Below are 27,418 nucleotides of genomic sequence, written 5' to 3'. Positions count from 1 at the left end.
TTTCATTTTGAAATTATGGAGTATTTTGTGTAGATCAATGACAAAATAATCACAATCTAAAATTAGCAAAAAAAGAAATGTTCCTTTGTCAGGACCCTGTCTTTCAAAGATAATTCGTAAAAATCCAAATAACTTCACAGATCTTCATTGTAAAGGGTTTAAACACTGTTTCCCATGCTTGTTCAATGAACAATAAACAATTAATGAACATGCACCTGTGGAACGGTCGTTGAGACACTAACAGCTTACAGACGGTAGGCAATTAAGGTCACAGTTATGAAAACTCAGGACACTAAAGAGGCCTTTCTACTGACTCTGAAAAACACCAAAAGAAAGATGCCCAGGGTCCCTGCTCATCTGCTTGAAAGTGCCTTAGGCATGCTGCAAGGAGGCATGAGGACTGCAGATGTTTTTCAGGGCAATAAATTGCAATGTCCGTACTGCGAGACGCCTAAGATAGCGCTACGGGGAGACAGGACGGACAGCTGATCGTCCTCGCAGTGGCAGACCACGTGTAACAACACCTGCACAGGATTGGTACAACCGAACATCACACCTGCAGGACAGGTACAGGATGGCAACAACAACTGCCCGAGTTACACCAGGAACACACAATCCTTCCATCAGTGCTCAGACTGTCCGCAAAAGGCTGAGAGAGGCTGGACTGAGGGCTTGTAGGCCTGTTGTAAGACAGGTCCTCACCAGACATCACCGGCAACAACGTCGCCTATGAGCACAAACCCACCGTCGCTGGACCAGACAGGACTGGCAAAAAGTGCTCTTCACTGACGAGTCACGGTTTTGTCTCACCAGGGGTGATGGTCGGATTCACGTTTATCGTTGAATGAATGAGCGTTACACTGAGGCCTGTACTCTGGAGCGGGATCGATTTGGAGGTGGAGGGTCCGTCATGGTCTGGGGCGGTGTGTCACAGCATCATCGGACTGAGTTTGTTGTCATTGCAGGCAATCTCAACGCTGTGCGTTACAGGGAAGACATCCTCCTCCCTCATGTGGTATCCTTCCTGCAGGCTCATCCTGACATGACCCTCCAGCATGACAATACTACCAGCCATACTGCTCATCTGTGCGTGATTTCCTGCAAGACAGGAATGTCAGTGTTCTGCCATGGCCAGCGAAGAGCCCGGATCTCAATCCCATTGAGCACGTCTGGGACCTGTTGGATCGGAGGGGGAGGGCTAGGGCCATTCTCCCCAGAAATGTCCGGGAACTTGCAGGTGCCTTGGTGGAAGAGTGGGATAACATCTCACAGAAAGAACTGGCAAATCTGGTGCAGTCCATGAGGAGGAGATGCACTGCAGTATTTTCACGGCCGGATGAAAAACGTACCCAATTTAAACAGGTTACTACTCCGGCCCAGGAAATAGAATATGCATATTGTTAGTAGATTTGGATAGAAAACACTGACGTTTTTAAAACTGTTTGAATGGTGTCTCTAAGTATAACAGAACTCATATGGCAGGCAAAAACCTGAGAAGAAATACAAGCAGGAAATGAACATTTTGTGGCTGTACTATTTTCAAGTCATTGGCAATAAAACACACAGTGACAAAGGATTCATTTTGCACTTCCTATGGCTTCCACTAGATGTCAACGATCTTTATAAAGTTGTTTGAAGCGTCTATGATGAACAGAGACCGAATGAGAAGGAAGGGAAGTTGACGTCCCTGGGATGTTGTCACTTCATTATTGTGCGCACATGCGCGTTCATGTGAGGCGAGACATTTTTCAAAACTTGTTTCAAGACACAGGAGAGGTCGGGTTGAAATATTACTGATGTTTCACGTTAAAAATGGACCAAAAGATTGATGCTAAACAACGTTTGACATGTTTGAACGAACGTAAATAGATTTTTTTTTAACTTTTCGTCATGACTTTTCCCTCCCATTTTGAGTAGCCTACCGAACGCGCTAACAACACGGAACAGCATGGAGTTATTTGGACATAAATTATGAACTTCATCGAAAAAAACAACATTTGTTGTGGACCTGAGATTCCTGGAAGTGCCTTCTGATGAAGATTATTAAAGGTAAGGGAATATTGCTAATGTTATTCATGGTTTTAGATGATTCCAACATGGTGGCTATCTGTATAGCCTAGTGTATTTTTCTGACCAGAGTACTCAGATTATTGCAAAGTATGCTTTCGCAGTAAAGTTATTTTGAAATCTGTCAATGCGGTTGCATTCAGAATGCAACCGTTATTCTTTGAATAACAGTTTAATACTTTAATCACGTTTTATAATGTGTATTTTTTTGTAAATTCACTGGCAGTTTTGGGGGAGACACATTTTCTCAACGACACGCGCCGATATAAATATGAACTTGATAGAACAAAAATGCATGTATTGTCTAACATAATGTCCTAGGAGTGTCATCTGGTGAAGATTGTCAAAGGCATAATTTTAGCTGGTTTTCTGCTTTTGGTGACGCCTGTCCTTGAATTGAAAATGGATGAGTGTACTTTTTTGGCTATGTACTTTCCAAACATAATCTAACTTTATGCTTTCACCGTAAAGCCTCTTTGAAAATCGGAAAATGTGGTTCGATTAAGGAGATGTTTATCTTTTAAATGGTGTAAAATAGTTGATTGTTTGAGAAATTGAAATTATTAGATTTTTGATGTTTTTAATTTCCCGCCTTGCTAGCAATCCCTTCACAGGGATTAGGTTACCCTCAATCCCCAAGAGGTTTGCAGCTGGTTGCCACACCAGATACTGACTTACTTTTGATTTTGACCCCCCCCCTTTGTTCAGGGACACATTATTCAATTTCTGTTAGTCACATGTCTGTGGAACTTGTTCAGTTTATGTCTCAGTTGTTGAATCTTATGTTCATACAAATATTTACACATGTTAAGTTTGCTGAAAATAAACGCAGTTGACAGTGAGACTTCTCTTTTTTTGCTGAGTTTATTTCAATTCCACTTTACAAAATGTGAACAATTCCAAGGTGGGTGAATATTTATCATACCCACTGTATTACAGTTAACATGTGAAGTGTCTTGGGGTAAGAGGGTAATTAACCACATAACACTCATTAACCCTTTGTTAAATTGTCATTTGAAACCGGTTTTTAGAGAGACAGTAAACTGTTAATGTTGCGACAGTTCGTTTCTGGTAACAGAACAAATAGTCATCACTTAGTAACTTCTGATTTAGCTGTACTTTAATTAATGCAAACACGTGTGTGGTAAATGGGTTGTTCGTATATACGTCTCGCTGTTTTACCTCGCAGGGCAAAACAGAGAAGAGCGTCACATTCTATTGTTCTCTCATTTATACCGAGAGATATTTCCCGCTCAATGCCGACCTGTCCGAGGGAGGAGGAGCGTGGTTTAAACTTGCTCCTCCTGTCGTCGGCGTGTAGGCTGATCCCAGCGTCGTGACGCACTTCCTGTTGCCGGTTCTAGTTCTTGTCTTCAACAGATGATTTACTCGTAGTTTATGTACTTAGCATAGCTTCCCCAGTATTATAAAGGTTATGCATATAAATAGCCAGTTCAACCCTAACAAAACCTAAGCTGGAACAAGGGCAATTTCATATTTACCTTACTGAGGTGATGTACATGGAATAAATGCATTATTATTTTCTACTCTATTCTTGCTAACACACTGTTCTTTCTAAACAAGTCTGCTTGAACAAGCTTGAACGATTCTGATCACAAGAGATTGGATGTGTAATGCAATAAGCAGTACCATATTTGAAAGAACAGCTCGCATACCTTTTTCATTTAACCACACCATTTAAGCTATATAACGTCAACCAATAAGATCCTTTCTCTTCAGTGTAAACGGGGCCTAGCTTAGCGATAGCTGCATTTGGCTATCCTATCGAGCTGATATTTCTCTGTCAAATCAGTTATGGCAAAATAACAAGAGCCCGTGTCTGGAATGTGTTTCATAAGCTAGAGATGTCAAGCGTTCCAGCCTGGTCTCATAGACTAGACATAGCATAGTAAAGGTAAACTTCGTCTTCCTGTCGAACCATAAAATATATAAGGGTTGGAGAGAAGGAGGAATGCATATAAATTAGAGTATATATACACTTGTGCGAAAATGTTTTTGTCTGATGCAACTGTATTGACCCTCTGGGATAATAAACTTGGTTAAGCTTTCATAGTGTCCGTAGAGTATTTTACTCTGAGAATTAGAACCTAACAGCTCAACATTAAATTACTTCCCCAATCAGTGCGGATTGAGCAGCTTGCTATGGAGCAGGTAAGCAATTTAATCTAGATTGGAAAATCGTTAAAATCAAATTGTATTTTGCTGTAACAGCATGGTTTAATCATAATGAAAGACAAACACACACACACACTGTCCTGCCAGTCACAGTGTAGGGTGCAAGATGCAGTTTAAATTTTGCAGGTGAAGAGAGAGAGGATAGAGGAAGCTTGCCTTGAAGTGCTGGGCATCTTCTTATTCCACAGAATTATACCTACGGAGGAGCGGCTTCTATGGAGGAACTCTGTGTCTTTGAACTTCCAAGGTGATTTGACATTGGACCAGAGCAAATGTTATGTTACGTTTCATATGGTAGGTATTAATTTGTGGAAGTCCATCATCCATTTAGTATGATATGTTACGAATTACAATTCGTCCAAGATGTTACGAATTATTGAATGGTGCCAGATGGAACGGCAGCCATTTTACGGGGTCCTGACCAAGTGTGCTATTTTGTGTTTTTTTTGTTGCTCTGATCTTAACTTTTTTCTATACAATGTTTCCGCCATCGTTTCCTATGACCGAAAAGAGCTTCTGGACAACAGAACAGCTATCAGTAACCTTGATTTGGACGAAGACTTCTACTTCAATGAGTCGGAGGCGAAAGACGTATTGATTATCCCTGACCAGGCACTAATCCCTGACCCTTGTAGAAGGCATTATAGAGAACTCCATGCGGGCACCCTGGTGAGACTACGGGGACAAATAAATAAATCGAATCTACTAGACGAGCTCCGTTTGAGACGATCCTATCAACGAGACATTACGAACTGTAATATACTATCCTTCTCGGAGTCATGGCTTAACAAGGATATAGATAATATAAATCTAGCTGGTTTTTCTATGCCTCGGCAGGACAGAATGGCAGAGTACGGTAAGACTAGGGGAAGCGATGTGTCTCTAATAATGGTGCAAGATCTCTAATATTAAGGAAGTTGAGGTTCAGCTCGCCTGAGTTAGAATACCTCATAATAAGCTGAAAACAATACTATTTACCAAGAGAGAGTTTATCTGTATTTTTCATTGCTATCAATTTACCACCACAAACCAATGCTGGCACTAAGACCGCACTCAACGAGCTGTATAGTGCCATAAGCAAAGAAGAAAATGCTCATCCAGAGGCGGCGCTCCTAGTGGCCGGTGATTTTAATGCAGGAAAACTGATCCGTTTTACCTCATTTCTATGTCACCTGTGCAACTAGAGGGATAAAAACTCTAGATCACCTTTACTCCACACACAGAGAAGCATACAAAGCTCTCCCCCCACTCTCCATTTGGCAAATCGAACCTTAACTTTATCCTCTTGATTCCTGCTTACAAGCAAAAACTCAAACAGTAAGTACCAGTGACGCGCTTAATATGGAAGTGGTCAGATGAAGCGGTTGCTAAACTACAGGACTGTTTCGCTAGCACAGACTGGAATATATTCCGGGATTTGGGGATTTATCCATAATGGCTGCTGTGGCTACTGCTAGGTGCATGAGGACCAAAAAGACAATTTGCTTGAAAACTAGCAGTCGTTCAATCTTTTCGGTTTAACAGTTGGGATAATGGGACAATTCGGAGTACAACGCATTACACCCTGCATTGAGGTACATTTTCCAAACCATATATCCTGCAGGCTCTGTAGTGTTTTAATCTACACAGGAATGCTATCTGACCCGAGTGCAGCTTCAAGCAAGCGTGTTGGATCTGATGGGTACAACCAAAGGAACAACCCTGCTCATTTTGCAGCCCATAAAGACATGCTCCGGTACTTTGGATACTAAGAAAGTACACTACATGGCCAAAAGTATATATATGGTATTAATATTGAGTTGTAAAAAGTCTTAACTAAACTTTAGAACGGGAAGCATAGAAATAGCACACAAAACAGATCTACCGCTTCTTAGACTTCTCAATGAGAAACTCACATTTCTATGTACATTTTGTTAGTCCGCAAAAAGTTAAATATTGCAGCTTTAAATATGGGGATGTGCTACCGAAATGAACGAATGTCAGGAAATAACGTAATTATGCATTAGAGGACGCATTCTCATTATAGATTAACCTAGTATGTTGGTACATTGCATGATCAAAAGTATGTGGACACCTGCTCGTCTAACATCTCATTACAAAATCATGGGTATTAACATGGAGTTCGTCCCCCCCTTATCTGCTATAACACCCTCCACTCTTCTGGGAAGGCTTTCCACTAGATGTTGGAACATTGCTGCGGCGACTTGCTTCCATTCAGACACAAGAGCATTAGTGAAGTTTGGGGATTAGGCCTGGCTCGCAGTCGGCATTCCAATTCCTCCCAAAGTTATTCAATGGGGTTGAGGTCAGGGCGCTGTGCATGCCAATCAAGTTCTTCCACACAGATCTCAACAAACCATTTATGGACCTCACTTTGTGCACAGGGCCATTGTCATGCTGAAACAGGAAAAGGCCTTCCCCAAACTGTTGCCACAAAGTTGGAAGCACAGAATCGTTGAGAATGTAATCAATGTATGCTGTAGCGTTAAGATTTCCCTTCACTGGAACTAAGGGGCCTAGCCCGAACCATGAAAAACAGCCCCAGCCCATTATTCCTCCTCCACCAAACTTTACAGTTGGCACTATGCAATCGGCGTCCGCCAAACCCAGATTTGTTGGACTGCCAGATGGTGAAGCGTGATTCATCACTCGAGAATGCGTTTTCACTGCTCCAGAGTCCAATGGCTGCGAGCATTACACCACTCCAGCCGACGCTTTGCATTGAGCATGGTGATCTTAGGCTTGTGTATGGCTGCTCGGCCATGGAAACTACTTTCATGAAGCTTCCGACCAAGATTCTTGTGCCGACGTTGCTTCCAGAGGCAGTGCTGCGCACTACACCACTCGGCGTTCCCATTCTGTGTACTTGTGTGACCTACCACTTCGTGGTTGAGCCGTTGTTGCTCCTAGACGTTTCCATTTCACAATAACAGCACTTAGGTTGACCAGGGCACCTGTAGCAGGGCAGAAATTTGACGAACTGAATTGTTATAAAGGTGGCGTCAAATCAAATCTTATTTGTCACATGCGCCGAATACAACAGGTGTAGACCTTACAGTGAAATGCTTACTTACAAGCCCTTAACCAACAATGCAGTTTTAAGAAAAATAAGTGTTAAGTAAAAATAGATAAGTAAAAAATAACAATAGCGAGGCAATATACAGGGGCTGCCGGTACAGAGTCAATGTGCGGGGGCACCGGTTAGTAGAGGTATTTGAGGTAATACACTGCTCAAAAAAATAAAGGGAACACTAAAATAACACATCCTAGATCTGAATGAATGAAATAATCTTATTAAATACTTTTTTCTTTACATAGTTGAATGTGCTGACGACAAAATCACACAAAAATAATCAATGGAAATCCAATTTATCAACCCATGGAGCTCTGGATTTGGAGTCACACTCAAAATTAAAGACAGGCTGATCCAACTTTGATGTAATGTCATTAAAACAAGTCAAAATGAGGCTCAGTAGTGTGTGTGGCCTCCACGTGCCTGTATGACCTCCCTACAACGCCTGGGCATGCTCCTGATGAGGTGGCGGATGGTCTCCTGAGGGATCTCCTCCCAGACCTGGACTAAAGCATCCGCCAACTCCTGGACAGTCTGTGGTGCAACGTGGCGTTGGTGGATGGAGCGAGACATGATGTCCCAGATGTGCTCAATTGGATTCAGGTCTGGGGAACGGGCGGGCCAGTCCATAGCATCAATGCCTTCCTCTTGCAGGAACTGCTGACACACTCCAGCCACATGAGGTCTAGCATTGTCTTGCATTAGGAGGAACCCAGGGCCAACCGCACCAGCATATGGTCTCACAAGGGGTCTGAGGATCTCATCTCGGTACCTAATGGCAGTCAGGCTACCTCTGGCGAGCACATGGAGGGCTGTGTGGCCCCCCAAAGAAATGCCACCCCACACCATTACTGACCCACCGCCAAACCGGTCATGCTGGAGGATGTTGCAGGCAGCAGAACGTTCTCCACGGCATCTCCAGACTCTGTCACGTCTGTCACGTGCTCAGTGTGAACCTGATTTCATCTGTGAAGAGCACAGGGCGCCAGTGGCGAATTTGCCAATCTTGGTGTTCTCTGGCAAATGTCAAACGTCCTGCACGGTGTTGGGCTGTAAGCACAACCCCCACCTGTGGACGTCGGGCCCTCATACCACCCTCATGGAGTCTATTTCTGACCGTTTGAGCAGACACATGCACATTTGTGGCCTGCTGGAGGTCATTTTGCAGGGCTCTGACAGTGCTCCTCCTGCTCTTCCTTGCACAAAGGCGGAGGTAGCGGTCCTGCTGCTGGGTTGTTGCCCTCCTACGGCCTCCTCCACATCTCCTGATGTACTGGCCTGTCTCCTGGTAGCGCCTCCATGCTCTGGACACTACGCTGACAGACACAGCAAACCTTCTTGCCACAGCTCGCATTGATGTGCCATCCTGGATGAGCTGTACTACCTGAGCCACTTGTGTGGGTTGTAGACTCCGTCTCATGCTACCACTAGAGTGAAAGCACCGCCAGCATTCAAAAGTGACCAAAACATCAGCCAGGAAGCATAGGAACTGAGAAGTGGTCTGTGGTCACCACCTGCAGAACCACTCCTTTATTGGGGGTGTCTTGCTAATTGCCTATAATTTCCACCTGTTGTCTATTCCATTTGCACAACAGCATGTGAAATTTGTCAATCAGTGTTGCTTCCTAAGTGGACCGTTTGATTTCACAGAAGTGTGATTGACTTGGAGTTACATTGTGTTGTTTAAGTGTTCCCTTTATTTTTTTGAGCAGTGTATGTACATGTAGGTAGAGTTAACGTGACTATGCATAGATAATAAACAGAGAGTAGCAACAGCGTAAAAGAGGTGGGGACAATGCAAATAGTCCCACACTGCTGCTACTCTCTGTTATTATCTATGCATAGCCACTCTACCTACATGTACATAATTACCTCGACACCGGTGCCCTTGCACATTGACTCTGGACCGGTACCCCCTGTATATAGCCCCGCTATTGTTATTTACTGCTCCTCTTTAATTATTTGTTATTCTTATCTCTTACTTTTTTTGTTGTATTTTCTTAAAACTGCATTGATGTTTAAGGGCTTGTAAGTAAGCAATTCACTGTTGTTTAAGGGCTTGTAAGTAAGCATTTCACTGTATTCCACGCATGTGACAAATAACATTTGATTTGATTTGTATTTTTGATGTTGTGCCAAGCCATTTCTCTACATTTCCCCCCATCTGGGCCAGCCCCTAGGCAATTCAAGTTCTAGCCAATGTACTTCAGCCCCTCGCAGCATTATCCAATGAGGTTGCAGTGCTGCCTAACTGCTCAGTGGACACAGCAGAGCGAGAGCAATGAAGTGGTGCACATATCTGGACATATGTGATGTAGTACACATTTTCTCTCAAAAAAAGACATCTTAAACTGGTCATATGACATCCTGACCAGGATATGACCATTATATATCATAATGACTTAATGTGCCAATTGGGATGTAGTACTGTCTCACCCTCTCAGGTCCCAGAGCCTTAGCAAGGTATTTGAGTTTTTGAATGACTGGAGTGGGATTTTTTTTGTTTTGTAAAATGTTGGTAGTTTGTGTGGAATAATGTTATTTTCCCTTCTCCACAATATAATATAGTGCATTCTTTCACCCCTATCCAGTTGGTGGCGGCAATACACGTTTTGCGTGAAATTCGCAACAAAACCTCATCTAAGAAGTAGTAAACGGAAGTAAGCATAGACCAGTTACAATTTTCACGTTAGCGGTTATATTGTTGTTATTCAGACATTTATTAAACCCATAGAACTGAAAATATTACTAATTTAACTACACGGCATTACATACTTGCCCCAGGTAGTATTTGATTCGCGTTGGAGACAGGACTTGGCTGATGTTGTCTATGTAAAGTTAGCTGCTAACAATGGCTGACTGTTTGGTTTTTCACACTCAAATAGCCTCCATTATGGAGGTGCTAGCGAATGCCGCCGTGGCGGAGATCTGTAAACTCGTAGACGACGACTATGCAGTGTTTCGTTTGGAAATAACTCAAAGCCGGAAAGAAAACAGGGCATTGCGGAGAAAACTACTAGAACTTAAGGTGGCACGGGAGCGCGCAGAGAGGACAACGCAAGAGCGCGTCCTCGCCAGTCGTCCCAGTAGTGTCAAGATCCTCGACCGATACAGAGAAATGGCAAGAGGTACAATTTGCAAGGCCCAGGCTGTGGAGGCTGTCTCGGTTCATTTAGCTCAGTGCCTGTCGCCCCGTTCCCCTTTGTACATGTGTGTCTTTAGATGTGTTAATCAGAATTTGGATCTTGGTCAGTTTTTGGATAGTTAGTATGCAATAATTCACCTGATAACTTAGTTATTTCGCCCAAAGACACAATAGGGTCGTTCCACATCTCCCCCCAAATGAGCTTAACCAAAACCATTCTGTTTAGAGCTCGATTGATTATGTTCCATGCATCACATTGTTTTAAGTGAGTAAATAATAGTTAATGTAGTAAATCAAGAATCTGTTTAGAATATGATATTGTGTCATTCCATTTGATTTCAATCACTTTTTGACCACACCCCTTTTGAGTTGAACAAAACTTTCTCTACATATTTGGTCATGGTAGAAGTGGTCAGAAAGTAACTTTTTGGACCTGAATACCAAAACATTTAGGAGATAGATGTGCTCAAAGTTGACCTGTTTTGCATACATCACCTTACCATGAGACATCCATGTCTTCATCACTGGAAAAGAAACGATTGAGTTGTATATAATTTTAAAGCTTACAAACAGGGTTGTTAAACTATTTTATAATATGTTAATTACATTTTTTTTAAATAACAATTTGACTTTTTTTCTTTACCAATAACATACATTATCTAAAAATGTGTAAAATCAGCTACTTTCTCAGAACAGTTCATATCTGACTACTTCTATCATGGGCAAATATGTATACAAGTTTAGTCCAAATGAAAAGTTCTACGGTCAAAATATGATTGAAATGAAATGGTACGACACTATCATATTCTAACTTGATTTACTGCATTTTCCATTATTTACTCATTGAAAACTATGTGATGCATGGAACATAATCAATCAATAGTATATCAAGAAGTTATGAAAAGTGTTACCTTACATCCTTGCCAATTCTAGAACATGTCAATGGTGTATAATATACCATTAAGCATTGACAGTAGCTAACCTAAACACCTCTTTATCCCCAATCACTCTCTCAGGTGAAGGACATCTCACTGAAGGCCACAGGAGCTTTGTGAAGCCAGTGGGACACAATACATGGAGAGATGACCAACCAATCACTGTTGATGAGGGGAGTGGAACCTCAACCCAGCAAGTTATCATAATAGAGGTTAGTGTAATAGTGTTGCATGAAATATTACAGTTACATTGTAAATCAAATGTGGCTGTTTATTTCAGTAAGGCTCCCCTCAGGTATTCACTGTCTTACATGTACATCCTCATGTATCTGCCATAGGGGAGCTTGTGAGACTTCCCTACAACATTGTTATCCAATTCAACTCATGTACCCGTGATAACTTCCTCTCTTCTTGTGTCAGTCTGCAGATGCAGAGGCTGCAGGTCCTGGGGTCAAGCAGGAGAGGTCTGAAAGAGAGGAGGACCCATGGCACAGCAGAGACACCCAGACTCGGGTGGCTGTAGAGGCCCATGTAGCCACAAAGGACCCCCCCACCATCGCCCCAGCACCGCCCAGGACCCGACACAGAATCACGGAGGTCAGTGGAACGCAGAACGCCGTCCTCAAGTCAGAGACAGACACGGATACTTTAACTGTAACACACAGGCTCTTACGCACAGGATCTGACCACAGATCAGATCCAGAAAGACTGGGGCTGGGGAGACCGGGCTGTCCTCCTGCTTCTGGCTCAGAGTATTTACTTCACGGTAACCCAAGCCCGAGGACTGTTCATTCCCTTCGGGACTCAGGTGACGAATTAGCTGGCAATGATCTGTCTTGTTCTTACACTACAGAGATGGACCCTGGCAACATGCCCTTGGGCTTAGAGACACTCATTGATCCATCCAGAGGGGACTGGAACCGGTACAGTAGTAGTGTATACTCTGAAGGGTCCCTAGATAAGAAAGGGGAGGTTCTAGTCGTAGATGAAGTGACTGTGAAAGTGGAGGGCGACGCTCCTCTGACATGGAATGTAGATAAGACCGACTTAGGAGAAGGACACTCACAAGGCAGAGATTTCTTAAATTACAGGGAAAGCTTAGAGACAAATCCAAATGTCACGACCCACTCTCCTTTACACACAGTCAGGGATCGTGAGTCAGTGTCCACGTCGATGGGACCTTCCGATTCACAGGACCGCGTCCTTTTCGATCAGGTATTGAACTCAAAGGGCCAAAAGGCCAAGGCACGGGGTAGAGAAGCAACATCAGGCAAAAGTAAAGAGAAACGGTTCCTCTGCATGTTCTGTAACAAAGGCTTCAGCTGCCCCCAGAAGGTGGAGATCCACCAGAGGGTCCACACAGGGGAGAAACCCTTCGGCTGTACCCAGTGTCATATGCGCTTCGCTGAGGCTGGCAACCTGAAGAAGCACCAGAGGGTCCACACAGGGGAGAAACCCTTTGGCTGTACCCAGTGTCACATGCGCTTCGCCCAGGCTGGTCACCTGAAGAGACACCAGAGGGTCCACACAGGGGATAAATAATACAGCTGACCCCAGTGTGAGAACAGATTCTCCTGCCAACACCAGCTGAAGATGCACCTGAAGGTCCAAACGGGCGAAAGGCGGTTCGCCTGTACGCACTGTGGGAAGAGGTTGTCAGAGAGGAGCTACCTCAGAATACACCTGCAGAAAAAACATTCCACTTCATAGCTTGTGATGTTTAGATCAAACACAGCATTAAAGACAAAGGTTCATTTTCATTATTTTCAGCAGAAAATATCATTTGGAATAACCAAAGTAACAGATTTCAGTGTTGAATATGTTTGGGAAGAATATTGCATCCAGACATGTGTGATATACACTGAGTGTACAAAACATTAAGGACACCTGCACTTTCCATGACATAGACTGACTAGGTGAAAGCTTTGATCCCTTATTGATGTCAATTTTTAAATCCACTTCAATCAGTGTAGAGGAAGGGGAGGAGTCAGGTTAAAGAAGGATTGTTAAGCCTTGAGACAATTGAGACATGGATTGTGTATGTCTGCTATTCAGAGGGTGAATGGGCAAGACAAAATATTTAAGTGCCTTTGGAAGGGGTATGGTAGTAGATGACAGGCGCACCGGTTTGTGTCAAGAACTGCAACGCTGCTGGATTTTTCACCCTCAACAGTTTTCTGTGTCTATCAAGAATGGTCCACCACCCAAAGGACATTCAGACAACTTGTAGGAAGAGTTGGAGACAACAAAGGCCAGAATCCCTGTGGAATGCTTTCAACACCTTGCAGAGTCCATACCCCAACAAATTGAGGTTGTTCTGAGGGCAAAAGCGGGGAGGGGTTGCAACTCAATATTAGGAAGGTGTCAATGTTTTGTACACACTTTGCCTAAAAAGTGTTACGTAATGTGTTTGATTCTAACATGTATTGACTCAGGGGTTGAATACCTTTCTGATCAAGATATATTCGTTTTATTTTTCAGTTTTTAATTTTTTTTTACAAATGTTACATTTTTTCTTCCACTTTGACATTTAGAGTATTTTGTGTAGATAAAAAAAGAAAAGACAAATCCAATTTTAATCCCACTTTGTAACAACAAAATGTGGAATAAGTAAAGGTGATATATTGTTAGTACTGTGTAGGCTAAATGATGTTCACAAATGCCTATTTCATTACTTCCATTCAACTACTGCATTTTTTTCCCCCGAATAATCTTTTAATGAGAAAATTAATGCAGTGTGTCAAGCAGATTTGTAGTGGAGACATGTGCATGTGTGGTTTTCATATGGTGTATTTCAAATTATTAATAAAAATAATAAAAACAATGGGACTTTTCTAAGACTTTCCCTGAGACTCTCTTTAGTATACATCACATCTGATTTCACCCTATTCTGCATACACCTGACAGCACGTTATAACCAATATACACTTACTAAAAATACCTACACAAACCCAGACACTAACAAACACCTACTGTACACGTCAAAATAGTTTAGTCAGGTTTGTCTAATGACTTTTGACTTATCATAGCTGACTTATTTTTACCCACAACATCATATTTATGTCCACCATGATGGGTTTAACAACAATGAAGTAATTTTGTAACTACAGTATAGGACTCAAACGTAGTGGGGATGGGTAAACACTCCATGTTGAAAGTGTGTTTATTATCTGTGTGTATGTACCTGATGGAGTGTATGTCTGTGTCAAGGAGGAGTGTGAGGAGGGTCTGGGTAACACTGAGGGGACCACGGTCATGGAGGACAACCAGACTACACCTTCTCCTGAACCCACAGAGGAACCAGCTGAGCAGCACAGGACCACACACAGTCTCACTGAGGTGAGCCCACTGTAAAATGTCTGAATGGTATTAGGTCAGGTCTTGATTAATTTTGTCATAAGTGTGGGATCATACCTTTGAATAAAAAAAGTGTTTAGTCATCAAATCAACTAACATGCTTGCATAGTACTCATAGCAATCCCTCATTGCCTATTCAGAAGATGTTCCATAGCAATTTGACGAACTAACTTGTTAGAAAGGTGGTATCCTATGACGGTGCCACGTTGAAAGTCACTGAGCTCTTCAGTACGGGCCATTCTACTGCCAATGTTTGTCTATGGGGATTGCATGGATGTGTGCTTGATTTTATACACCTGTCAGCAACAGTTGTGGCTGAAATAGCTGAATCCACTAATTTGAAGGGACATACTTTTGGCCATGTAGTGTATTGTTTAAACCTCCAGCTTTGGGTTGGATGTGTCAATGAGTAGTTCATACATGCATCATTTATGTGCAGAATTACTGCCTTACTTCAATTTGCCACGGAAGCGACTGTTTTCTTGAAGTTGTTCCATTTCCCCCCACCTGGGCCAGCCCCCTAGCAATTCAAGTTCTAGCAAATGTACTTAAGCCCCTCGCACCATTTTCTAATGAGGTTGCAGGGTGGAGCCAATGGCTCAGTGGACACGAGAGAGAGAGAGAGAAATGACATGGTGCACATATCTGGACTTGTGACGCAGTGCGCAATTTTCAGGGAACACTTTTGGCTCGTGCATGCTAGTTTCAGAACTACTGGCAAAGAATGATACAAAAGTACCGGTGAATCTCTTTAAAAAGTGGCCAATCAGCTGAAATCCAGTCAAAAAATTAAAATCTTAAAGTAGTAATATTTTGGTCATATGACATCGTGTCCAGAATATGACCATTATAAGGCATCATAATGACATCATGTGCCCGTTGGGATGGAGTACTTGTGTCATGCGATCTCAGTCCCCAGAGCCTTAGCAGGGTATTTGGGGGTTTGAATGACTGAAGGAGTAGAATTTTTTTGTAGTTTGTGTAATTTTTTTTTGTAGTTTGTGTGGAATAATGTTATTTTCCCTTCCCCATAACGGAATAAAATGTTATCTTGTGCATTTTTTCACCCCGTCCACTGGGTGGCGGCGATGCATCTTTTGCTTAAAATCCGCCACAAAACCTCACCGAAGTAGTAGTAAACGGAAGTAAGCATTGACCATTTCCAATTTTCACGTTAGCGGTTTTGTTGTTGTTATTTAGATATTTATTAACGCCATGGAACTAAAACTATTACTAATTTAACTGCACAGCATCACATACTTTCCCCAGGTAGTCTTAAATTTGCGTTGGAGACAGGACTTGGTTGATATTGTCTAGGTAAGCTAGCTGCAAACGTTAGCTAACAATGGCTGACTGTGTGGTTTTTCACACTCAAATAGCCTCCATCATGGAGGTGCTAGCGAATGCAGCCGTGGCAAATATCTGTAAACTCGTAGACGACGACTATGCAGTGTTCCGTTTGGAAATAACTCAAAGCCAGAAAGAAAACAGGGCATTGCGGAGGAAACTACAGATATTTGAACTGAAGGTGGCACGGGAGCGCGCAGAGAGGGCAACGCGAGAGCGCGTCCTCGCCAGTCGTCCCAGTAGTGTCAAGATCCTCGACCGATACAGAGGAATGGCAAGAGGTACATTTTGCAAGGCAGAGGCTGCGGGGACTGTCGCCCGGTTGCCCTCTGTGCATGTGTCTTTCGATGTGGTTAACCAGAATTGGATCTTGGTCCGTTTTTGGATACTATGCAATATTTTACACCTGATTACTTAAATATCTTGCACAAAAGCTATCCCCCAAATGAGCTTAACTGAAACCATTCTATTTATAGCTCGATTGATTATGTTCCATGCATCACATTGTGAAAGTGAGTAAATAATAGCTAATGTAGTAAATCAAGAATCTGTTTAGAATATGATATTGGGTCATTCCATTTGATTTCAATCACTTTTTGACCACACCCCTTTTGAGTTGAAAAAAACTTTCTCTACATATTTGGTCATGGTAGAAGTGGTCAGAAAGTAACTTTTTGGACCAGAATACTAAAACATTTAGGAGATAGATGTGCTCAAAGTCGACCCAATTTGCATACACCGCCTTACCATGAGACATCTGTCTTCATCACTGGAAAAGATAAACAATTGAGTTTTATATAATTTAAAAGCTTACAAACAGGGTTGTTAAACTATCTTATAATTTCTTAATTTACTTTTTTTTTTTTATTAAGAATGGATTTTTTAAATTTTTTACCATTAACGTCTATTTAAAAATGTGTAAAATCAGTCATTCTTAGAACAGTTAATTTCTGACTACTTCTATCATGGGCAAATATATATGGAAGTTTAGTCCAAATTAAAAGGTGTGCAGTCAAAATATGATTGAAATTAAATGCAAAGACCTAATATACTGCTCAAAAAAATAAAGGGAACACTTAAACAACACAATGTAACTCCAAGTCAATCACACTTCTGTGAAATCAAACTGTCCACTTAGGAAGCAACACTGATTGACAATAAATTTCACATGCTGTTGTGTAAATGGAATAGACAACAGGTGGAAATGATAGGCAATAAGCAAGACACCCACAATGAAGGAGTGGTTCTGCAGGTGGAGACCACAGACCACTTCTCAGTTCCTATGCTTCCTTGCTGATGTTTTGGTCACTTTTGAATGCTGGCGGTGCTTTCACTCTAGTGGTAGCATGAGACGGAGTCTACAACCCACACAAGTGGCTCAGGTAGTACAGCTCATCCAGGATGGCACATCAATGCGAGCTGTGGCAAGAAGGTTTGCTGTGTCTGTCAGCGTAGTGTCCAGAGCATGGAGGCGCTACCAGGAGACAGGCCAGTACATCAGGAGACGTGGAGGAGGCCGTAGGAGGGCAACAACCCAGCAGCAGGACCGCTACCTCCGCCTTTGTGCAAGGAGAAGCAGGAGGACTGCCAGAGCCCTGCAAAATGACCTCCAGCAGGCCACAAATGTGTATGTGTCTGCTCAAACGGTCAGAAACAGACTCCATGAGGGTGGTATGAGGGCCCCACGTCCACAGGTGGGGGTTGTGCTTACAGCCCAACACCGTGCAGGACGTTTGGCATTTGCCAGAGAACACCAGAATTGGCAAATTCGCCACTGGCGCCCTGTGCTCTTCACAGATGAAAGCAGGTTCACACTGAGCACATGTGACAGACATGACAGAGTCTGGAGACGCCGTGGAGAACGTTCTGCTGCCTGCAACATCCTCCAGCATGACCGGTTTGGCGGTGGGTCAGTCATGGTGTGGGGTGGCATTTCTTTGGGGGGCCGCACAGCCCTCCATGTGCTCGCCAGAGGTAGCCTGACTGCCATTAGGTACCGAGATGAGATCCTCAGACCCCTTGTGAGACCATATGCTGGTGCGGTAGGCCCTGGGTTCCTCCTAATGCAAGACAATGCTAGACCTCATGTGGCTGGAGTGTGTCAGCAGTTCCTGCAAGAGGAAGGCATTGATGCTATGGACTGGCCCGCCCGTTCCCCAGACCTGAATCCAATTTAGCACATCTGGGACATGTTTCGCTACACCAACGCCACGTTGCACCACAGACTGTCCAGGAGTTGGTGGATGCTTTAGTCCAGGTCTGGGAGGAGATCATCCGCCAACACATCAGGAGCATGCCCAGGCGTTGTAGGGAGGTCATACAGGCAGGTGGAGGCCACACACACTACTGAGCCTCATTTTGACTTGTTTTAAGGACATTACCACAAAGTTGGATCAGCCTGTAGTGTGGTTTTCCACTTTAATTTTGAGTGTGACTCCAAATCCAGACCTCCATGGGTTGATAAATTGGATTTCCATTGATTATTTTTGTGTGATTTTGTTGTCAGCACATTCAACTATGTAAAGAAAAAAGTATTTAATAAGATTATTTATTTCATTCAGATCTAGGATGTGTTGTTTAAGTGTTCCCTTTATTTTTTTGAGCAGAGTATTTTATTCTAACTAAATTCTTGATTTACTGCACTTCCCATTATTTACTCAATGAAAACAATGTGATGCATGGAACATAATCAATCAATTGTATATCAAGAAGTTATGAAAAGTGTTACCTTACATCCTTGCCAATTCTGAATCGTGTCAGTAGTGTATAATATACCATTAAGCATTGACAGTAGCTAACCTAACCACCTCTTTATCCCCAATCACTCTCTCAGGTGAAGGACATCTCACTGGAGGCCACAGGAGCTCTGTGAAGCCAGTGGGACACAATACATGGAGAGATGACCAACCAGTCACTGTTGATGAGGGGAGTGGAACCTCAACCCAGCACATTATCATGATAGAGGTTAGTGTAATAGTGTTGCATGAAATATTAGTTACTTTGTAAATCAAATGTGGCCGTTTACTACCGGATGGCTCCACTCAGGTATTCACTGTCTTACATGTACATCCTCATGTATCTGCCATAGGGGAGCTTGTGAGACTTCTCTACAACATTGTTATCCAATTCAACTCATGTACCCGTGATAACCTCCTCTCTTCTTGTGTCAGTCTGCAGATGCAGAGGCTGCAGGTCCTGGGGTCAAGCTGGAGAGGTCTGAAAGAGAGGAGGACACATGGCACAGCAGAGACACCCAGACTCGAGTAGCGGTAGAGCCCCATGTAGCCACAAAGGACCCCCCCACCATCGCCCCAGCACCGCCCAGGACCCGACACAGAATCACGGAGGTCAGTGGAACGCAGAACGCCGTCCTCAAGTCAGAGACAGACACGGATACTTTAACTGTAACACACAGGCTCTTACACACAGGATCTGACCACAGATCAGACCCAGAGAGACTGGGGAAGGGGCCATTGCGCTATCCTCCTGCTCCCGGCACAGAGTACTTACCGGTATTTCACCAGAGCCAGAGGATGGTTCATTCCCGTGGTGACGCGTTAGACACTGGTGTTGATGTTCCGTCTTGTTCTTACTCAACAGAGATGGACCCTGGCAACATATCCTTGGGTTTAGAAACACAGCCTGATCTGTCTAGAGAAGACTGGAACCAGTACAATAGTGGTCTATACTCTGAAGGGTCCCTAGATAAGAAAGGGGAGGGTCTGGTCATAGATGAGGTGACTGTGAAAGTGGAAGGCGATGCTCCTCTGACATGGAATGTAGACAAGACTCACTTAGGAGAAGGATACTCACAAGGCAGAGATTTCTTAGATTACAGGGAAAGTTTGGAGACAAATCCAAATGTCACGACCCACTCTCCTTTACACACAGTCAGGGATCGTGAGTCAGTGTCCACGTCGATGGGACCTTCCGATTCACAGGACCACGTCCTTTTCGATCAGGTATTGAACTCAAAGGACCAAAGGGCCAAGGGGAGGGGAGGGGGAGCAACATTAGGCAATAGTAAAGAAAAACGGTTCCTCTGCATGTTCTGTAACAAAGGCTTCAGCTGCCTCCAGAAGGTGGAGATCCACCAGAGGGTCCACACAGGGGAGAAACCCTACAGCTGTACGCAGTGTCATATGCGCTTCGCTGAGGCTGGCAACCTTAAGAGGCACCAGAGGGTCCACACAGGGGAGAAACCCTTTGGCTGTACCCAGTGTCACATGCGTTTTGCCCAGGCTGGTCACCTGAAAAGACACCAGAGGGTCCACACAGGGGAGAAATCCTACAGCTGACCCCATTATGAGAAGAGATTATCCTGGAAGAGGTTCTGAGACGGGAGCTACCACCAGCAGAAAAAACATTCCACTCTATAACATAGAACGCAACCATTCCTCTCAGTAGCTTCTGATGTTAAGTTGAAACACTGCATTAAAGACAATGATACATTTTTATTGTCATCAGAAAATATCATTTGACATGACGAGAGTAATAGATTTCAGTGTTGAATATTGCTGGGTAGAATATTGCATCCAGACATTGTGTGATATACACTGAGTGCACAAAACATTAACACCTGCTCTTTCCATGACATAGCTTTCATCTGGTCAGCCTATGATCCCTTATTGATATCACTTTTTGAATCCACTTCAATCAGTGTAGATGAAGGGGGGAGACCGGTGGAAGGATTTTTACGCGTTAAGACAATTGAAAAATGTATTGTGTATGTGTGCCATTGAGGGTGAATGGGAAAGACAAAAGATTTAAGGGGTATGGTAGTAGTATTTGCCAGGCGCACTGGCTTGTGTCAAGAACTGCAACGCTGCTGGATTTTTAACGCTCAACCGTTTTCAATGTGTATGAAGAATGGTCCACCACCCAAAGGACATCCAGCCAACTTGACAGAACTATAAGAAGCATTGGAGTCAACATGGGCCAGCATCCCTATGGAACACTTTTGACACCTTGTAGAGTCCATACCCAAATTGAGGCTGTTCTGAGGGCAAAAGGGGGCGCGCGCAACTCAATTTTAGGAAGGTGTCTGTTTTGTACACTCAGTGTATGAGGCATATATAAGCCTAAAAAGTCTTACATAGTGTTTTTGATTTTAACATGTATTGACTCAGGGTTTGAATACTTATCTAATCAAGATATATTCTGTTATTTTTTTAAATCATAAAAAAAGTCAAATGTTAGAATTTTTCTTCCACTTTGACAGAGTAGTTTGTGTTGATCATTGCCACAAAAAAATACAATTAAATCCATTTGAATCCCACTTTGTCACACAACAAAATGTGGAAAAAGTCAAGGGTGTGAATACTTTTTGAAGACACTACTTCATTTCTATAAGGTCCTATATTGTGCTTGAACTTTCAAATCAAATGAAAGTTTATTTGTCACGGGCGCCGAATACAACAGGTGTAGTAGACCTTACAGGCTCTAACCAATAGTGCAAAAAAGGTGTTAGGTGAACAATGGGTAAGTAAAGAAATAAAACATAACAGTAAAAAGACAGGCTATATACAGTAGCAAGGCTATAAAAGTAGCGAGGCTACATACAGACATCGGTTAGTCAGGATGATTGAGGTAGTATGTAGATATGGTTAAAGTGACTATGCATATATGATGAAGAGAGTAGCAGTAGCGTAAAAGAGGGGTTGGCGGGTGGTGGAACACAATGCAGATAGCCCGGTTAGCCAATGTGCGGGAGCACTGGTTGGTCGGCCCAATTGAGGTAGTATGTACATTAATGTATAGTTAAAGTGACTATGCATATATGATAAACAGAGTAGCAGCAGTGTAAAAAGAGGGTTTTGGGGGGGGGGGAGCACACAATGCAAATAGTCCAGGTAGCCATTTCATTACCTGTTCAGAAGTCTTATGGCTGGGGGGTAAAAACTGTTGAGAAGCTTTTTTGTCCTAGACTTGGCACTCCGGTACCGCTTGCCATGCGGTAGTAGAGAGAACAGTCTATGGCTGGGGTCTTTGACAATTTTTAGGGCCTTCCTCTGACACCGCCTGGTGTAGAGGTCCTGGATGGCAGGCAGCTTAGCCCCAGTGATGTACTGGGCCTTACGCACTACCCTCTGTAGTGGCTTGCGGTCAGAGGCCGAGCAATTGCCGTACCAGGCAGTGATGCAACCAGTCAGGATGCTCTCGATGTTACAGCTGTAGAACCTTTTGAGGATCTCTGGACCCATGCCAAATCTTTTTAGTTTCCTGAGGGGGAATAGGCTAAATGATGTTCACAAATGCCTATTTCATTACTTCCATTCAACTACTTAATTTTTTCCCCCAAGACACTTGTATTGAGAAAATTAATGCAGTTTATCAAGCAGATTTGTAGTGGAGACATGTGCATGTGGTGGTTTTCATATGGTGTATTTCAAATTAGTTTATGTTTAATAAAAACAAAATGGGACTTTTCATTCTAATACTTTTTTTTATTATCATTGAGACTATCTTTAATATACATCGCATCTGATCTCACCCTATTCTGCATAAGCACGACTGCACGTTATAACAAATATACCTACGCATACCGGCACACTAGCGAACACCTACTGTACACGTCAAAATAGTTTAGTCAGGTTTGTCTGATGATTCCTTTTGACTTATCATAGCTGACTCATATTTACCCACAACCACATTTATGTCCACCATGATGGGTTTAACAACAGTGAAGTCATTCTATAACTACAGTATAGGACTCATGTAGTGGGGATGGATAAACACTCCATGTTTAAAGTGTGTTTATTATCTGTGTGTACGTACCTGAGGGAGTGTATGTCTGTGTAATCTGTATCACCTCTCTATTCAAGGAGGGGGGTCCAGAGGTGATGCGGGTGAAGGAGGTGGTGTGTGAGGAAGGTCTGGGGAACCCTGAGGGGACCATGATGATGGAGGACAACCAGACTACACCTCCTGAACCCACAGAGGAACCAGCTGAGCAGCACAGGACCACACACAGTCTCACTGAGGTGAGCCCACTGTAAAATGTCTGAATGGTATTAGGTCAGGTCTTGATACATTTTGTTTTAAGTTTGGGATCATACCTTTTGAATTAAAAAAACAGAGTGTGAAGTAATCAAATCAACTAATATGTTTGCATGGTACTCATAGCAGTCCCTCATTGTCCAATGAGAAAATGCTCCAGATCAGGGTGCTAATACCAGATTTCTTGATCCAACATCCTCTCACTCTGTATCTCTTACAGTCAGTAGACATGGAGGATGGGAAGCCTGATCTGCTGCTTGTCAAAGAGTAGACAATAGAAGATGGACCAGAGAGCATTGATCTGCTGAGTGGACTAAAGATGGGGGAGCAAGGTAAGAGAGGCATGCATATACAGAACATAATAGATATACATCAATGGGAATAGTGATGCATGTACATAAAATGAAATCAATACAAATTGTTACATAAAAAAACACACATTATAATGTATGAACTTGACCAAGTAATTGACAAAAGAAAATCCATATGTAGAGTTCTCTGCCATGTTTATAAAGTCTATTTTCTAACCTCTTCCTGCAGGTGATTGGCTGGAGGATAACAGAGGAGACTGGCCATCTTGGATTCCAAGACCCAGACGGGTGCAGCCAAGGGCCCAGGGGATGACACCATTGAAGCAGGCCAGGACCAGAGGCGACAGTCAAAACTGTAACTCGGCCACTCAGGAACATTCACTGTCTTCTTGGTAAGCAACTCCAGTGTAGATGTGTCCTTGTGTTTTAGGTTATTGTCCTGCTGGAAGGTGAATTAATCTCCCAGTGTCTGGTGGAAAGCAGACTAAACTATGTTTTCCTATAGGATTTTGCCTGTGCTTAGCTCCATTCTGTTTCTTTTTTATCCTGAGAAACTCCCGTCCTTAATGATTACCAGCATACCCATAACATGATGCAGCCACCACTATGCTTGAATATCAGGAGAGTGGTACTCAGTAATGTATTGGATTTGCTCCAAACATAACACATTGTATTCAGGACAAAAAGTGAATTGCTTTGCCATACTTTTTGCAGTATTACTTCAGTGCCTTGTTGCAAACAGGATGCATGTTTTGGAATATTTTATTCTGTACATGCTTCCTTCTTTTCACTCTGCAATTAGGTTAGTATTGTGGACTAACTACAATGTTGTTGATCCATCCTCAGTTTAATGGCTGTGATAGGAGAAAACTATGTAACTGTTTTAAAGTCACCATGGCCCTCTCCGGCAACTGAGTTATAAAGGACGCCTGTATCTTCGTAGTAACTGGGTGTATTGATACACCATCTAAAGTGTAATTAATAACTTCACCATACTCAAAAATCATGTTAAACCCTATTATTGCACACACAGTGACTCCATGCAACTTATGTGACTTGCTAAGCACATTTTTACTCCTGAACTTATTTAGGCTTGTCATAACAAAGGGTTGAATACTTATTGACTCAAGACATTTCAGCTTTTCATTCATTTGTAAACATTTCGAAAAATATAATTCCACTTTTACATTATGGGGTTTTGTGTGTAGGCCAGTGACAAAAAATCTAAATGTAATCCATTTTAAATTCAAGCTGTAACACAACAAAATGAGGAAAAAGTCAAGGGGTGTGAATACTGTATTTTAAGGAAGTGAGCTAAGCTAATCTGTCAAAGGAGGGGCAGAGGGGGGAGAGAAAATGAGAGAGGAGCAACCTGGAGTGTTGGACAGAAGGGAGGATGTAAATGATGCATTGAATGCACCATTTACCATGGCAGAGATGAAGACAGCAATAGGCAAGGCTGGGTTAACGTCACCTGGGAAAGATCAGGTTTGCTATGTCAAATTGGCCCATCTCAGCGATGAAGCGCTGGATAATGTATTGGGCCTGTACAACAGAGTGTGGGAGGAAGGGAAACTACCGGCCAGCTGGAAGGAGGCAGTAGTGGTAGCAATCCAGAAGCCCAACAAGCTATCGGCCAATAGCCCTAACATCTCATGTATGTAAGAGTATGGAACGTATGATTACGGAGAGACTAACTTACTTCCTGGAGAACAGGGGGTTAATATCGCCACGTCAGAGTGGGTTCAGGAAGGGGAACTATGGACACAGTGCTCTGCTTAGAAGCAGAGGTCAGGAAGGCCCAGGTCAACAAGGAGATGGTTGTGGCTGTCTTTTTTTGATGTGGAAGGCGTATGATATGATGTTGAAGGAGGGGTTGCTAATCAAGCTTGACCTTATGGGTGTAGAACGGTCAACTGTTTGGAAGGTCTATCCAGGTGAGGGTGGGGAAATCTCCATCAGGCAGCTACTTGGTGGATAACGGTACACCGCAGGGGAGCGTGATTTAGTCTTTTGTTCTCAATCAATATCAATGATGTTTACTCATGTATGGCCAGATAATGGAAGGTCTTTATTTGCAGATGATGGGGCTTAATGGAAGAAATGTATCATACACAGTTCTTTGGGATAGGCGACGGTATTTTGATGTCTGGATGAAAAGCGTGCCCAAAGTAAACTGCCTGCTACTCAGGCCCAGAAGCTAGGATATGCATTGGATAGAAAACACTCTAAAGGTTCTAAAACTGTTAAAATAATGTCTGTGAGTATAACAGAACTGAAATGGCAGGCAAAACCCCAAGGACAAACCATTACAAAAATAAAAGAAATCAGCATACCACTGATTTCAATGCCTGGCACTTTTATAATAGGGCGAAATCGTCCCCGATTACAGTTCCTAGGGCTTCCACTAGATGTCAACAGTCTTTAGAAAGAGTTTCAGGCTGGTTTTTGTAAAAATGAGGGAGAAGTTGTAGTTTTTCTAGTGGCTCCCATTTTGGCTGTAGTGTTTCCAAGCGCATGGCCGAGAGAGCACGTTCTTTATCTCAAAGGTAAAGACAATAACGATTCTCCGTCTTAAATGTTGTTTATTTGCGTATTAGGGTACCTAAGGATTGATTATAAACATTGATTGACTTGTTTGGATAAGTTTATTGGTAACGTTTGGGATTCATTTTGTATGCATTTTGAAGGAAGGAAACCGAGTGGATTATGGACTGAAGTGCGCCAGCTAAACTTAGTTTTTATGGATATAAAGAAGGAATTTATCGAACAAAAGGACCATTTGTAATGTAACTGGGACATTTTGGAGTGCTAACAGAAGAATATCTTCAAAGGTAAGGTATATATTATATCGCTATTTCTGACTTTTGTGTCGCAACTCCCTGGTTGAAAATGCTTTGTTATGCATTTGTGTGCTGGACGCTGTCCTCAGATAATCGCATGGTTTGCTTTCGCCGTAAAGCCTTTTTGAAATCTGACACCTTGGCTGGATTAACAACAAGTTAAGCTGTATTTTGATGTATTGCACTTGTGATTTCATGAAACTTTAATTTGAATTTCGCACTCTGCAATTTCACCGGCTGTTGGCCAGGTGGGACGCTAATGTCCCACCTATCCCAAAGAAGTTTTAAGATGTAGATGAGGTGGTCATTAAAGTAAGGATTCAGATTCTCTGTAGAGAAGTCAGACAGTGTTCTTTACCATGAGGAAGGTTGGAGATGAGGTATGCCTGAGGTTGTATGGGAGAAACTTGGAGAGGCTGGGAGCCTTCAGGTTCCTAGGGGTGTATTTTGACACTAGGCTGACCCAGGCAGAACACATTGAGAGACTGGTGGGAAAATTCTGAAAGTTCTGAATGTGATGCGCTGTCTGACAGGGATGGAGTGGGGGGCTGGGCGTTCCTCACGGAGGACAATGAATGTACCGCTGATTCAATCTGCGATAGACTTTAGCAGTATAGCGTATGGTTTGGCAGCCAGGATATCACTGGAAAGTTTAGATATCATACATGCGCAAGGACTGGAGAATATGAAGCCAGACAGAGTAGTAGTTTGCTCTGTCTCATGTCATCAGTATTGATAAGTCTGCAGTCCTTTAGCTCACGCAGCACCAGACGAGATCCGCTGTATGAGGTACTACAAACCCATGGCCGAGTGAGACAGATGGGTATACAGACAAGATTTACTTGGGTCCCAGCCCATGTGGGGGTGGAGGGGAACGAGGCAGCTGATGTACTGGCTAAACAGCCCTTTTAGCAGTGGGGAGGTGGACGTTACAGTTGCAATGAGCAAGGCAGAGGCAAAATGGACAGTGTTTGTGCAGAGATGGCAGGAGCAATGGAATAGAGACACAAAGGGGAGGCATCTCTTCCATATACAGAGAAAAAAAAATAGAATCAATTTTTATTTGTCACGTGCTTTGTAAAGAACAGGTGTAGACCAACAGTAAAATGCTTACTTACGGTTTATTTTCCAACAATGCAGAGTTA

At 43.0% G+C, this 27,418-nt stretch overlaps 4 protein-coding genes across 11 annotated transcripts in view; 3 read left to right on the top strand and 1 right to left on the bottom strand.

The window, feature by feature from the left end:
* Nucleotides 1-27,418, bottom strand: part of LOC106610073 (zinc finger protein 214) — an 844,054-nt gene that overhangs the window by 769,092 nt on the left and 47,544 nt on the right. The window lies entirely within an intron of this gene.
* The window catches only part of LOC106610072 (neurotrophin receptor-interacting factor homolog), a 437,457-nt gene that overhangs the window by 390,203 nt on the left and 19,836 nt on the right, over nt 1-27,418 (top strand). The window lies entirely within an intron of this gene.
* LOC106610088 (zinc finger protein with KRAB and SCAN domains 8-like) lies at nt 4,617-14,240 on the top strand. Of its 2 annotated transcripts, none has more exons than XM_014209247.2 (3): nt 4,617-5,119; nt 11,498-11,628; nt 11,837-14,240. In XM_014209247.2, exons 1-3 carry the CDS (start codon nt 4,627-4,629, stop codon nt 12,956-12,958), a joined length of 1,746 nt encoding a protein of 581 aa, XP_014064722.2. In that variant the 5' UTR covers nt 4,617-4,626; the 3' UTR covers nt 12,959-14,240. The 2 variants fall into 2 exon arrangements, with proteins under 2 accessions (XP_014064722.2, XP_014064723.1); XM_014209248.2 differs by lacking the exon at nt 4,617-5,119 and adding an exon at nt 9,406-10,464.
* LOC106610117 (zinc finger protein with KRAB and SCAN domains 1-like) lies at nt 15,882-23,822 on the top strand. Of its 2 annotated transcripts, XM_045723193.1 has the most exons (6): nt 15,895-16,401; nt 18,954-19,084; nt 19,291-19,467; nt 22,945-23,103; nt 23,340-23,451; nt 23,660-23,822. In XM_045723193.1, the coding sequence occupies exons 1-5, from the start codon at nt 16,119-16,121 to the stop codon at nt 23,388-23,390; spliced, it is 801 nt and encodes a 266-aa protein (XP_045579149.1). In that variant the 5' UTR covers nt 15,895-16,118; the 3' UTR covers nt 23,391-23,451; nt 23,660-23,822. The 2 variants fall into 2 exon arrangements, with proteins under 2 accessions (XP_014064763.2, XP_045579149.1); XM_014209288.2 differs by lacking the exons at nt 22,945-23,103; nt 23,340-23,451; nt 23,660-23,822 and having other exon boundaries at nt 15,882-16,401; nt 19,291-21,739.

Source organism: Salmo salar, chromosome ssa08 (assembly GCF_905237065.1).
Source record: "Salmo salar chromosome ssa08, Ssal_v3.1, whole genome shotgun sequence".
Taxonomy (NCBI): Eukaryota; Metazoa; Chordata; class Actinopteri; order Salmoniformes; family Salmonidae; genus Salmo; species Salmo salar.
Note: the sequence above shows the minus strand (reverse complement) of the source record. Positions and strands in the feature narration are given on the sequence as shown.